Source organism: Oncorhynchus masou, chromosome 13 (genome assembly GCF_036934945.1).
Source record: "Oncorhynchus masou masou isolate Uvic2021 chromosome 13, UVic_Omas_1.1, whole genome shotgun sequence".
NCBI classification, from domain to species: Eukaryota; Metazoa; Chordata; class Actinopteri; order Salmoniformes; family Salmonidae; genus Oncorhynchus; species Oncorhynchus masou.
Window position 1 is genome coordinate 88,067,817 of NC_088224.1, and position 15,667 is coordinate 88,083,483.

The window sequence follows — 15,667 nt, forward strand, 5'->3', positions numbered from 1 at the left end:
CAACCCTACCCTTCCATATCCTATCGACCCTACTCTACCCTTCCCTATCCTATCCTACCCTATCATATTATATCCTAACCAACCCTACCCTACCCTATCCCACCCTATCATATTATATCCTAACCAACCCTACCCTATCCTATCCTACCCTACCATATTATATCCTAACCAACCCTACCATTTTCTACTCTGCCCTACCTTATAATATTCTACCCTATCCTATCCTACTCTACTCTCCCCTAATCTAAACGACCCCACCCTATCCAACCCTATCCTACCCTACTCTATTCTTCCCTATTCTACCTAATCATATCCTACCCTACCCTTTCCAACCGTATCCTATTCTATCTACCCTACCCCACCCAACCCTACCATATCCAACCCAACCCTACCCTTTTCTACCCAATCCTACCCTTTTCTACCCTATACTACCTTGCTCTATCCTATCCTATCATATACTACCCTACCCTATCCTATCTTTCTCTACCCTACCCTACCCCATCCTACCCTATCTTATCATATCTCACCCTACCCTATCGTACCATACCCTATCCCACCATAACCACTCTCAACATATCAATACAATTGACCCATCTAGCTCCCCACAACAACCGCCACGCCTCTCCATATCTGCACACTACCAGTTACAACCCAGTTACAACCTGCCCACCCAATCCAGCCATCAAATCTCAACCACAAATACCAAATTGAACCCCTCCATCTTTACCATCCGTCCTAACTGCAACTCAGTGGTGGCTGGTGGGGGGAGCTATAGGAGGACAGGCTCATTGTAATGGAATAAATGGAACGGTATCAAACACATCAAACATATTCCAGCATTACAATGAGCCCATCCTCCAATAGCTACTCCCACCAGCCTCCATTTCTACAACTGTCCATGTACCCGCCATTACTAAAACCAAATCAAGACCCCCTGCAGCTTCCCCTAAATTCAACACATCCCAAATCGACCCCCCCCTCTCCACATCCTCTTCTACCCCTCTACCCTTACACACACACCCGTCCCCATCCCTGTCCCCAACTGACTGCACATATAAATCTTGTTAGAGATTCCATGATGGGCTCACAGGCACTTAGGGGTTTTTAGCTGCCTGATGGATTACGGCGCCAACCCTGAAATTGTCTTTGCGGTTTAATCAACTCATGTTATTATGGGCCTGGAATTTAGAGAAAAACCCACTAAAACCAAAGACCTCATCCCATCTACCATAGCGCCCTTTGTTTTGTTACAGGGAGGGGCCAGTTTTGATACTCATCACTGTATCCTGCATCAAAAGGTTGGCTGGACTTCATTAAAGACCCATACTTTATTCTACATTATTCCCTTCTTGTTTTACAAGGCCCTAATTCATAAACTTCCGTCTTATCGAACTTTGCTGTTGAAGTATAGACACCTGAGTTGCCTAACCCGTTCGTTCCTAGGGTCTCCGCCGAGCTAGGTAAATCCGCTTCTAGTTTTAATGCACCATATTGCTGGAACAAAATGCTAAATACATTTCATGCCGTTCAGTTTAAAGTATTGATTGGGGTGTATTTGTGGAGGAATGTAAACTGTTTTTCTGGGTGATTTGTGACATTAAATTTGTGCTTCCCATGACTGAGTTTTTGTATTTGAATATGTTTATACAGTATGTTTGGGTATAATGTGTATATTTATGTTTATACAAATTTTTTTTTTTTAAATTAGGTCTCAAAAGTTTTCCCTGTTAAAATAAAGGTTAAATAAACTATTCAAACGGTCTCACACACAACCTGAATCCTACTACCTCTTTTTAGAATCACATTTTCTCTCTTTGTATTCCTTTTTCTTTTCATTCATTTTTTCTGTCTCTCGTTTTATACCACCCCTCCTCTTTCATTCTTTCCTTCTTTCCTTCCTTCTTTCCTTCTTTCTTTCTTTCTTTCTTTCTTTCTTTCTTTTTTCTCTTTCTTCCTTCTTTCTTTCTTTCTTTCTCTCTTTCTTTCTTTTTATCCCTCTCTCTCGTTTTCTCCCTCTCTCTCTCTCTGCATCACAGACAATGACAGATCACGCAAGCGTTTAAGAAGGGATTAAGTAGTTAATGATTTATCCTTGCTTTTTTCCTAATTTCCCAAAATGATGTCTTTGAGGCTGTGTGAGAGAGAGAGAGAGAGAGAAGCACTGTATATATATATAAAACACTGTATATATATAATATGACATTTGTAATGTCTTTATTGTTTTGAAACTTCTGTATGTGTCTACTGTTAGTTTTTTATTGTTTATTTCACTTTATATATTATCTACCTTACTTGCTTTGGCAATGTTAACACATGTTACCCATGCCAATAAAGCCCCTTGAATTGAATTGAATTGAGAGAGAGAGAGAGAGAGAGAGAGAGAGAGAGAGAGAGAGAGAGAGAGAGAGAGAGAGCATGCATGTGTCTGTGAGTGTGTGTGTCTGAGCGAGACGGCGATTCGTGACTGCTGCTTTGTCGCCCCCCTGGTGCTCAGTGTTGCATGAAGCAACACATAGATTCCTCTCATCTGGACCCCACTGTGCCACACATCACACGAGACGAATGGAGGGAAGGACGGGGGACACTGGGGACACAGCAAAGTGGAAGATGGGAAGGAGAGATGAAGTGGTGTGGTAAAAGAGGGGACACAGCAAAATGGAGGAAGTGTGTGTGTGTGTGTGTGTGTGTGTGTGTGTGTGTGTGTGTGTGTGTGTGTGTGTGTGTGTGTGTGTGTGTGTGTGTGTGTGTGTGTGTGTGTGTGTGTGTGGGGTGTGTGGTGTAGACAAAGGGAAAAGTGAATGTGAGACAGTTACAGTAGACAACAGTGGAAAAGGTAGGGGCAGTCAGGGGGAAGTGAGACAGGGGAGACAGCAAGGCTAGGGAAAAGGTAGGGGCAGTCAGAGGGTGAGACAGGGGGAAGCAAGGCTAGGGAAAAGGTAGGGGCAGTCAGAGGGTGAGACAGGGGGAAGCAAGGCTAGGGAAAAGGTAGGGGCAGTCAGAGGGTGAGACAGGGGGAAGCAAGGCTAGGGGCAAAGGTAGGGGCAGTCAGAGGGTGAGACAGGGGGAAGCAAGGCTAGGGGTCCAGGAGTGACACAACAGAGAGGGGGAAGGGTGGGGGTAAAGAGAAGGAGAGGGAGTGAGGGAGAGGGAGGGAGAGGGAGACCGGGTGCATGTTTGACGCCTGGCTGAGTAGCCCTGCTTCTCTCACTGCCTCCTTGCCTCTTCGCGTGGGAGCAGGGAAAGGGCAGTCGCAGGGAAAGAATCACCTTTGGCTGCATGTCAGCCCCCGCTCGACAGATGACCACGCATCAGATCACTCACTCACACAGTGCACAGCACGGAAACAAACAGGCAGGAGCAGACAGGGGCAGTTAGCAACTACAGACAGTAACTATCTGTCATCTACTTGTCTGTATGAGCAGTGACCTCAGAGAGAGAGAGAGAGAGAGAGAGAGAGAGCTGGTCCTGGGGCTCTGTTCACAAACACAAACAGACCCCACAGAGCCCCAGGACAGCAACACATTTAAACAAAAGGATAATTACTTGACACGTAGTAAAGAATTAACAAAACAACTGAGCAAACTAGAATGCTATTTGGCGATAAACAGAGAGAACACAGTGGCAGAAAACCTTAAGGAAAAAAAAGCTTTGAGATTTACAGACTCAGTGAGCATAGAGTAACCTTTATATAACTAGGCAAGTCAGTTATGAACAAATTCTTATTTACAAGGACGGCCGACAGGGGAACAGTGGGTTAACTGCCTGTTCAGGGGAACAGTGGGTTAACTGCCTGTTCAGGGGAACAGTGGGTTAACTGGCCTAACACTCTAACCTAACAGTGGGTTAACTGCCTAACACTCTTCAGGGGAACAGTGGGTTAACTGCCTGTAACCTCAGGGGGCCTAACAGTGGGTTAACTGCCTAACCTTCTAACTGGGGAAGACCACTAGCCTCAATAGCTTTGCTGAGAAAGGCCGACATAGCCTGTCTTCTCTGGAGAGCCTGCCTATGTGCACACCATATTAGAGACACATATTTCCCTCATATTACAATCCACAAAGAATTCGAAAAGAAACCAAATGTTAACACTCTAACCCTAACACTGTGTTCATCACTGGCCTAACACTCTAACCTAACACTTAACTTATTGCCTAACACTCTAACCTAACACTCTAACTTCACCTAACACTCTAACCTAACACTGTCACAGAGGAAGGCTAACCTGTGGAACACATAGCAACTGCAACTGGCATAACCTGTAACCTAACACTGACTAACCCTAACACTGAACTGTACCCTAACACTCTAACCTAACACTATGCTCTGCAACCTACAGGACTGACATTAACCCTACAGGACCTAAGGACTGATACTATAACCTAACAAAGACTCTAACCCTACAGGACTCTACTGTACCCTGCAGGACCTACAGGACTGATACTATAACCTACAGGACTGACACTATGCTCTAACTGGCCTGACACTATAACCTAAGGACTGAACTGGCCTAACACTACTAACTGGCCTAACACTCAGGACCTAACACTGACTGGCCTAACACCTACAGGACTGACACTAACACTGATAACTGGCCTAACACTCTAACCTAAGGACTGATACTATAACCTACAGGACTAACATTAACCCTACAGGACCTAACACTCCCTGCAACTGACAACCGACACTAACCCTGGGACTGATACTAACACAGGACTGACTTATACCCTACAGGACCTAACTGTACCTAAGGACTGACAGGACCGACACTATACCTAAGGACTACTCTAACTGAACTCTAACTGGCCTAACAGGACTGACCTAACACTCTAACTGGACCTAACAGGACTAACTGGCCTAACCTACCACTAGCCTCACTGATACTTTGCTACCCTACAGGACTGACATATAACCTGTCTTCTCTGGAGATACCAGGACTGACATTATACCCTGGACACCATATTAGAGGACACATATTTCCCTCATATTACACAGGACTGAAGAAACCAAATGTTGATAAACTCCAGGACTGATACTCCTGGGACTGAAATAACCACTGTGTTCATCACATACCCTGCAGGACCTACAGGACTGATACTATAACCTACAGGACTGACACTATACCCTGCAGGACCTACAGGACTGATACTATAACCTACAGGACTGACACTGTACCCTACAGGACTGACACTATACCCTAGGACTTTTTGGACCTACAGGACTGATTATTGGAACTTTTGGAGTGTAATGGGTGGACTGATACATAACCTACAGGACTGATACTGAAACCTGAGGACTGACACACCCTACAGGACTGATACTAAACCTACAGGACTTAACTCATCAGGACTGACATGTCACAGAGGAAGGCTGGGACACCTGTGGGACTGATACTAACATGAACTATACCCTAGGACTGATACATTAAACCCTGATAGGACCTACAGGACTGATACTATACCCTACAGACTGATACTATAACCCTACAGGATCATCCCTAGGACTGACACTATGCTCTATACCCTAGGACTGATACTATACCCTAGGACTGATACTGACTGATACTATAACCCCCTGCAGGACCTACAGGACTGACACTATAACCTACAGACCTTCAGGACTGATACTATAACCTACAGGACTGATACTGTACCCTGCAGGACCTACAGGACTGATACTATAACCTACAGGACTGACACTATACCCTACAGGACCTACAGGACAGATACTATAACCTACAGGACTGACACTATACCCTAGGACCTAGGACTGATACTATAACCTACAGGACTGACACTGATACCCTACAGGACTGATACTATAACCTACAGGACTGACAGGACTATACCCTACAGGACTGACTACTATAACCTACAGGATCAACAGGACTGATACTATAACCTACAGGACTGACACTATACCCACTACAGGACTGATACTATAACCTACAGGACTGACACTTTACACTACAGGACCTACAGGACTGACACTATAACCTACATGACCTTCAGGACTGATACTATAACCTGCACCTACAGGACTGACACTGTACCCTCCAGGACTGATACTATAACCTACAGGACTGACACTGTACCCTCCAGGACTGACACTATACCCTGCAGGACCTACAGGACTGACACTATACCCTACAGGACCTACAGGACTGACACTATACCCTACAGGACCTACAGGACTGACACTATACCCTACAGGACCGACACTATACCCTGCAGGACCTACAGGACTGGCACTATACCCTGCAGGACTTACACTATACCCTATAGGACTGACAGAGCTGATAGAGTTGATATACATTAGAGGAGGGGTAGAGGCACATGAGAGAGAGGGAATAAACTGGAGAAATAAAGAGAAAGACAAAGTGAGAGTGAGTGGAATGGAGAGAGACAGGGAGATGTGGAGAAAGAGACTCACAGAGAGATGGGGTGGGGTGGGGGGGGCTACACTAATCATAGTGAACACATAACACAAGTGCTACCATTATCCCCCTGACCTCCTGAGGTACGAAAGAGGATGAAGGAGGAGTGTGTCTGGTTTTAAACTATCCATTATTCAGAGATGGAGGGAGCGAGGGAGGGAGAGGGAGAGGGAGAGGGAGAGGGAGAGAGAGAGAGAGAGGCACCATGGTGTGGCTCAGTGGGACCTCATGTGTCTCTCTCCTCTCTCTGGAAGAGTTTGCCACGCTCACATGAAAAATGGATGGATGGAAGGTGAACGAGAGGAAAAGAGATCTCCTTTGGGTGGTCAACAGTCAAAGGCACGGAAAGGCGGGGAAAAGACAGGAGGACTCTACGTGTGTTTGTAAACACGGAGCAGAACAGAGAGAGGGAGAGAAAGTTTACTTCTGTACCACTTCATAGACAGATCATGTCAGGGTGACTTTGCTAAACTCTACAATCTGCATGATCTAACACAGTGACTTGTATAGCACTCTGTAGGCAATCGACAGTATATCACTGTAGAGTTGACATTCCGATGGTCTGATGGTGCTGTATGAATACATAAAGTATAGTTCTACGTAATGTGTCATGTATAGCATAGACCTATAGCAAGTGATGCATGCCATAATCAAGGTGATCACTCATACCGAGCCTGTCTGTGACCCTGACCTGACTAGAGGCCTGGGAGTGGAATTCAGTCTCTCCTCCCAACCCTTCCGTGACCCGTTTAGATACACACCCAGACACAGAGTGCAGGGGGCAGCCAAGGGGTAAAACACAACACGCTATCTAAATGTGCTAGCTAGCTAACTCTACTCCTCATCAATTATCCATGAGCCAAGGAGAAACCAGTCCTGCAAGTCTGTGCTGCTCTAACCTACTAAGGTACTGGTTTACCAACAGGTGCTGCTCTAACCTACTACGGTACTGGTTTACCAACAGGTGCTGCTCTAACCTACTAAGGTACTGGTTTACCAACAGGTGCTGCTCTAACCTACTAAGGTACTGGTTTACCAACAGGTGCTGCTCTAACCTACTAAGGTACTGGTTTACCAACAGGTGCTGCTCTAACCTACTAAGGTACTGGTTTACCAACAGGTGCTGCTCTAACCTACTAAGGTACTGGTTTACCAACAGGTGCTGCTCTAACCTACTAAGGTACTGGTTTACCAACAGGTGCTGCTCTAACCTACTAAGGTACTGGTTTACCAACAGGTGCTGCTCTAACCTACTAAGGTACTGGTTTACCAACAGGTGCTGCTCTAACCTACTAAGGTACTGGTTTACCAACAGGTGCTGCTCTAACCTACTACGGTACTGGTTTACCAACAGGTGCTGCTCTAACCTACTAAGGTACTGGTTTACCAACAGGTGCTGCTCTAACGTACCTAGTTTACCAACAGGTGCTGCTCTAACGTACCTAGTTTACCAACAGGTGCTGCTCTAACCTACTAAGGTACTGGTTTACCAACAGGTGCTGCTCTAACGTACCTAGTTTACCAACAGGTGCTGCTCTAACGTACCTAGTTTACCAACAGGTGCTGCTCTAACCTACTAAGGTACTGGTTTACCAACAGGTGCTGCTCTAACGTACCTAGTTTACCAACAGGTGCTGCTCTAACCTACTACGGTACTGGTTTACCAACAGGTGCTGCTCTAACGTACCTAGTTTACCAACAGGTGCTGCTCTAACCTACTAAGGTACTGGTTTACCAACAGGTGCTGCTCTAACCTACTAAGGTACTGGTTTACCAACAGGTGCTGCTCTAACCTACTAAGGTACTGGTTTACCAACAGGTGCTGCTCTAACGTACCTAGTTTACCAACAGGTGCTGCTCTAACCTACTAAGGTACTGGTTTACCAACAGGTGCTGCTCTAACGTACCTAGTTTACCAACAGGTGCTGCTCTAACCTACTAAGGTACTGGTTTACCAACAGGTGCTGCTCTAACCTACTAAGGTACTGGTTTACCAACAGGTGCTGCTCTAACCTACTAAGGTACTGGTTTACCAACAGGTGCTGCTCTAACCTACTAAGGTACTGGTTTACCAACAGGTGCTGCTCTAACCTACTAAGGTACTGGTTTACCAACAGGTGCTGCTCTAACCTACTAAGGTACTGGTTTACCAACAGGTGCTGCTCTAACCTACTAAGGTACTGGTTTACCAACAGGTGCTGCTCTAACCTACTAAGGTACTGGTTTACCAACAGGTGCTGCTCTAACCTACTAAGGTACTGGTTTACCAACAGGTGCTGCTCTAACTAACTGGTTTACCAACAGGTGCTGCTCTAACCTACTAAGGTACTGGTTTACCAACAGGTGCTGCTCTAACCTACTAAGGTACTGGTTTACCAACAGGTGCTGCTCTAACCTACTAAGGTACTGGTTTACCAACAGGTGCTGCTCTAACCTACTAAGGTACTGGTTTACCAACAGGTGCTGCTCTAACCTACTAAGGTACTGGTTTACCAACAGGTGCTGCTCTAACCTACTAAGGTACTGGTTTACCAACAGGTGCTGCTCTAACCTACTAAGGTACTGGTTTACCAACAGGTGCTGCTCTAACCTACTAAGGTACTGGTTTACCAACAGGTGCTGCTCTAACCTACTAAGGTACTGGTTTACCAACAGGTGCTGCTCTAACATACTAAGGTACCTAGTTTACCAACAGGTGCTGCTCTAACGTACTAAGGTACCTAGTTTACCAACAGGTGCTACTCTAACCTAGTTTACCAACAATTTAAGAAATGGTGTTATTTCTACCATGCTGTGATGGATTCTTACTGCTGCCTTGTCATTATTAACAGCACCAATTGTTTAATTAATAACCACAGAATGAAAACAAGGCAATTAGCACATATAAAGGTGGCAAGTAATTTCAAATAATAGCATTTAAAAATGAAAATAAAAACAGAATAGATAGGCCTATCACTTTGTGAAAGCTGTCATAAGCACAGAGGAGTTTAGAAGTGTGTGTGCTGTGTGATCTCCCTCTCAGCGGTCCACCGTTAAACCACTGTGCAGACCCCCAGGTCCCCAGGCTTAACAGCACTATGGGCATGTTATTTCACTCCTTATTATTCCCACATTGGCACATGTTGTCTGTTCAGCTTTGTTTTTTTGTTTTTCATTCGTTTATTTTTTTTCTCTATCCAATAAATGGAGCTGAAGTCTTCTCCACAGGGGTCTAAGCCCAGAACATCCAGTATTTTACAAGCTGATTGAAATCTGAGTGGAGGGAGAGGGATGGGTAGAGAGAGAGAGAGGTGGAACTCTGCCATAAAATCGCACGATTAAAATAGGATAACCCAGTTTCCCAGAGCCTCTCCTTTGTGTGGTGAGACGGGGAGGAGGGGGCAGGGGGGGGGGGGGCAGGCTGTCTGTCTGTGGGCACGGAATGGTCACTCTCACACTGTGGTCGGGTTCCATTGTTGTTCACAGCTACCTCTAATTCTCTCTGGGAACATCCGGAAACTGACAGAAGAGACAAACAGGCGGTGCACACAGGGCTGCGAAGTGCAACATTACAACGGGAATCACTCCAGAAAGGAAGGAGAATGTGTGTGTGTGTGTGTGTGTGTGTGTGTGTGTGTGTGTGTGTGTGTGTGTGTGTGTGTGTGTGTGTGTGTGTGTGTGTGTGTGTGTGTGTGTGTGTGTGTGTGTGTGTAAAGTACCTGTTGTATTTCCTCTGGGAGAGGGTAGTAGGGAATGTGTAGGCCCATCTCCTCTCTCTCCACAGACTCTCTCTCTCCTGTGATGATACAATGGTATGGGGCAAAATGAATCAACATGCAAACAGTGTTTTACTGTATCTTAAATAGAATTGTCAGGACGTCATGCATACGGAACTATGAACGGCACTGATGCAAAGGCCTTGTCTCAAACCTCAGCCTTTAAGGTTGATATACTGTAACGTTACGGAGTAAAGGTTGAGGTGGTCCTGTGGGGAGGGGTTCACCCCAGTCCTAAAGCTAATGAGACCAGACTGGTCTGTCAGTGGGCCTATGCATTGTATGTTGTTACATGATGAAAGTGGTCCATGTCTGAGGTGACTGGGAGGGTAAATCAAGAGCAATGTGTTTAGACGTTTTTGGGCCAATGAGGTTTCTGCGTTATGATGCGTTTACATGATTCTACAACATGACATGGCAGCCATGTTGGCTCCCCATTAAAGTGGAACTGACAGTGTTTCAGCAACATGAAATCCTATTCAAATCTGTACACCCGGGAAGAATAGGTCACCTCTTCTGCTTGACCTTCTGACAAGCGAGCACTTAGATATGCTTGTTTTCAGAAATGCATGGAAAGACGTATAGTAAGGCATTCGTGAAACGTTTGTTGTAAACTTAAAAGATGTTTTTGCGCTGGATGGATTACCGGTGCGGTTGAAGGCAGCATCGCTTGTGTGGTGCTCTCAAAATGTATTGAGGTTGAGTAGCCAGCCGAGGCTACTACTCAAATGTCTCTGTAAAAGGCCTACATGTTTCTCCTTTGCATGTTGTTTTGTTGCAGGTTTTTGTTTGTTTTGTTATTTCCAACCTTTAAAAACAGAAGCCAGTCTGCAACATTCTAGTAACCTATGTGTCTGTACACTTTCCCTCCACTGCTGTAAACCTGACAAACGAAAGCAGCCAAATTGAAGTTGAGTTCACCGATGGGAGTGAACCAGGTTGTAATTTCAGAAAGTACTTGACTCAACTCTTGACTCATTTATACTCGCTTGTGTGTCCTATTCGTTCAGCAGGTATTGTGTTTGACACGTACGCTAATCTATTAGCCACGTTATGATTGACTTGTGATCATTGCCCTTGCTAGTTTGATTGTATTGACATTCCCAGCCTTAGTTACAGTTGTCCGTTTTTATCCAAAATATTGAATCATTGAAACTGAAACAGTGCCTCCCGAATGGAGGCAGCAAACAATGTACCAGGCCAGCTGTGATTTACAACCTGATAGCAATATTTGTTAAACTACAAAGAAATGTATTGTTGATCATGCATTGAACTGCATCCATCTATTCTACCCACAATGCATTACTGTATGTCATGGATTTTTTTTTTTTGTCAAATATAACCTATTTTTAAAACCTCTTAGAAAGTTGATTTTGTAGCTTAACCTAGGAATTTGAATGTTTTTTTATACAGATATTATGATTGTCTGTTTGTTTCATATTGTTCAAATGCAGTCAGTTCCACTTTAACATTACATTGGGAATATGTAAACAATGCTATGTATGTGCATATTCAAAATGTAAGAAGTTATATTTAGAGAGAAAAGCTATGGTTCTGGGTGGTGTGATGTTGACCATATTAAATCCATTTCGCCGTGCCACATTAATAGATTAATCAGTACAGCTTATGGTATTTAGTCTATGGCCTGCACTGAGGGGACTGTCACACACAGGTGGTATTGGTCATCTGAGGGGACATGCTAGGCCGGGCTAGTGTGTGATGCACAGATCTAAGATCAGTTTACCCTCCCAAAATCTTAACCTTGACCATTAGGTGGGAAATACAAAGCTGAATGTAGATCAGTGGGTATCCGCTAAGTAACCCCTGCGTGCGGTGAGACATATGCCCTCGCAGACGATCAGGGGGAATTGGAGTGAAAGGGCATGTGTGTATGTAGGGTACACACACGAGACAGACAAACACAGACCCATCCCCCTCTATGCAGTCCCTCCTCCCTCCCTGGCCTGAAATGCAACAGGAAGACTTAGGTCCTCGTTTACTTGCTTACCCAGGATTAGAAACACCCTTTAGGACTGATTCAGACGTGAGAACAAGTTTTGCATAACAACCCCTTCCCTGTGACATTTTGGCCATTTTAGCCTTGATTGAACCACGAATCGTTCTAATGTGAGAGTGACAAGCTGTTCATAGACTCATCTATTCCGCATGAACACAATCGTGAGAGAAATGCACGTACAGGCTATACACACACACACACACACACACACACACACACACAGAGAGAGAAACAGACACACAGACACGATCTATCTGTCTCTCAATTCTCACACACACACACACACACATAGATTGACAGCTGTATGTTTGCTATAACATCACTTCAAAGCAGCGGGCTAGGGGGGTATCATCTGCTTGGCATACTGACAAATCTCAAGTCAAGTTTCAAAAATGGATTTCGTTGGAGGCAGTCTGCTAACGTCAGCTGGTTAACTATCCTTCCCGAACAATCGACCAACTTTAAAACAAATCTGTTGCCTCTCTCTCACACACACACGTACCAAAAAGCTTTTTGATTTGGTTTTATAGTTGATCTAATCATCAACAGTAACACAAGACGCCTTTACCTACCCATTGGGCCAATTTTCTTGAAACGAAAGAAGCAAAACGGCAATTATCTCACTAAAAAGTGTTACGCTGTTTCCTTCTGTGCACTTGGCCAGGAAGAGCGATCCAAGCGTTGTCTGTCACCATGGATACCGCGCCGGTTTTTACGCAGAATGACATAGTACGTCGCCTGCCTGAACTGCTGTGCCCAGCGCAGAAAGAGAGAGACGCTTTTCAGGAACCAACAGGCCTAGCAGAGGAATGGCTTTGTGGTCTGTGCGTTTAATTCCTTGCCTCTAAAGTAATGTGAAACAACGGCAAGACAGTCCCGTGGGGCATTTCCCCCCCTTTGCTTAGCAATATTACAGGAGGCAAGAGCAATTTATTTTAGGAAATATATTGTTTGTAAATGTAATTTGGCCGACATGTATGGCTTTTTATCTGATATCATTGGTCTAATTTCATCCTTTCTGACTCGGTCTGTGTAGCCTAAGTATGGGTTAATGCGCTCTGCTGAGTTTGAGTGGCTGGCTGAGTGAATGAGTGACCTCTTCCCTGCATGCGTGTGGTGCTATTTAACCCCGTCAATGAATCGTGCGGACTCGGCCTCTGATGCAAATTGCATCGCCCACTCGCTCGCTAGTAGACTTCTAACTTCGTGCCGGTTTATCCGCCTTTGTGCCGCAAACTACGGGTACGTGATAAAACGGCGTAAAGTATTTTTTCAGACAAACAAAGAAAATCCTCGAAGCTCGCGACCTTTCGTGCATTTGGACTTGAGAACGCACGCGAACGAAATCTATGATTGACACTCCCTCATGCCTCTCTCTTCCTGTCTCTCTTTCTATTTGACTCACTCACGCATGATGAAATACCCTCAAATAATCAAGAACAGTGCTTAATAGGAACATACTGTATGCACCATAATAACTACATTTTCAATTTTATATGAACATAGCATATGAAAGGCTAGGCTATGTATCGTGGAATATATTGAACAAAAAGTTTAATTGTGTTATTGTGATCTAATCGGTAGCCAAGGCAAATGAACCTAATTCGGAAGGTGCAGCCAGTGTTTCAGGGCGCCGTGCCTGGAGGGACTTTGAAGCTAGGCGTTATTGAGTCCGTTTAGCACGCAATGTGTGGGCAAGTGTGTAATGTAAATAGAGAATCCTGCTGAGTGTGTGCTTGCGTGTGTCTCCGTAAGAGGGGGAGGGGATGGGGAGTGTGTGTGTGTGTGTGTGTGTGTGTGTGTGTGTGTGTGTGTGTGTGTGTGTGTGTGTGTGTGTGTGTGTGTGAGAGAGAGACAGAGGGCTATATTTGGCTTTTAGGCTTTGGCATAAGTTTCAAGTTCAACCAAATGCTTACTTGCAGATTTCTTCTCAACAATGAAAAAACAATAGGAATAATAAAATAAAAGAATAGGAACATAAGGTAAATAGCTCAGTAGAATTTTTTTTAGTTTTTTTTTAGCACAAGTATAATACAGAAAGGCACAATCATAGTCCAATAGATGGGTGGGTGGGTGGGTGGGTGGGTTAGCCTATTTAGCAACAAAACCAATGAGTTTTATGGTGGAAAACAGATCGGGGTTGGCTTAGATATTTTGACAATGTGTAAACAACGTTTATGCTCCAAATGTTTATTGAAAACATTAATACATTTGCACAATGAGTTGTCTTTCAAATACATCTTTGCAGTTTGTGCCATATTAGCATTGACATGAACGCAGTCAAAAGAAGAGGTAAACTCACTGAAATGAGGCACCTACGATTCCCCACATGGCATCAGAATCACAACAAAGCATGGATTCCGGAACCATCCATGCGCATTCAGAATCACAACAAAGCATGGATTCCGGAACCATCCATGCGCATTCAGAATCACAACAAAGCATGGGTTCCGGTCCCATCCATGCACATTCAGAATCACAACAAAGCATGGATTCCGGTCCCATCCATGCGCATTCAGAATCACAACAAAGCATGGATTCCGGAACCATCCATGCGCATTCAGAATCACAACAAAGCATGGATTCCGGTCCCATCCATGCGCATTCAGAATCACAACAAGAAGCATCACTGTCAATTATCTATGATAAAACACAAATTACAAATGAAAGCAGAATATAGGAATAATATGTATAATAATAATTGTATTATTGAAGCTATTGATAGATCTACTACTGACCTGCAAAAGCAAGATTATCAAGTATTATTTCGTGCTTAGATATGAGCTGTGTTCATGGTTGGTGTTGTGTTTTGATCATAGAGAATGATAGAGGCTTTTAGTGACCAAAAGGCATGTGCAGCGTGGTTGAGGGCTTCACCCATTTTAATGTAGTCAACTGGGCGTGACTTCCAACTTCATTGGCTGATCCCTCCTGGTGACCCTGTTGGAGTCATGTCCATTGAGTCATTGCGAAGAAGAACATTTACTACAGCCAATGCTGTCACTGAAGCTATAATGGCACAAATACAAAGATGAGTCCTTTAACTCTATGATGTTTATACCTGGAACGACATGATCACCACCCCTCCACTGTCGCCTGTAATAGTATCCAGCTGCAGATCGCAGTAGCCTGACATTAAAACTAGCCTGTCACTTAAACCAATACTATCGCCATCTACTGGCCGTGGTTAATCCCTACCACATACATATGGGCTCTTCTTTTACTAGCTTCCTTTCCTTCCCTACTAGTTCCTTTCTGACTTCCTTACTCCCTTTCCCTAGCTTCTTTCCTTTCCTAGATTCCATTCCTCCTTTCCTCACTCCCTTTCCTTTCCTCTTTTCCTAGCTTCCGTCCTTTTCCTAACTTCCCTCCTAGCTTTCTTTCCTCCTTCCCTACCTCCCTTTCCTCACCTTCATCCCTATGTCCATTTTCTTATCTATTTTCTTTCCTAGCTCCTTTCCA

At 44.5% G+C, this 15,667-nt stretch overlaps 1 protein-coding gene across 1 annotated transcript in view; it reads right to left on the minus strand.

The window, feature by feature from the left end:
- Nucleotides 1–12,939, minus strand: part of LOC135551569 (protein LEKR1-like) — a 59,548-nt gene extending 46,609 nt beyond the window's left edge. Inside the window, exons 1-2 of the mRNA XM_064982774.1 lie at nt 12,778–12,939; nt 10,132–10,208 (exon numbers count right to left, since the gene is read on the minus strand). Coding sequence (XP_064838846.1) covers nt 10,132–10,208; nt 12,778–12,781 — 81 coding nt within the window. The 5' untranslated portion in view covers nt 12,782–12,939. The remainder of the gene's footprint in view (nt 1–10,131; nt 10,209–12,777) is intronic.
- Nucleotides 12,940–15,667: the final 2,728 nt, after the last annotated feature.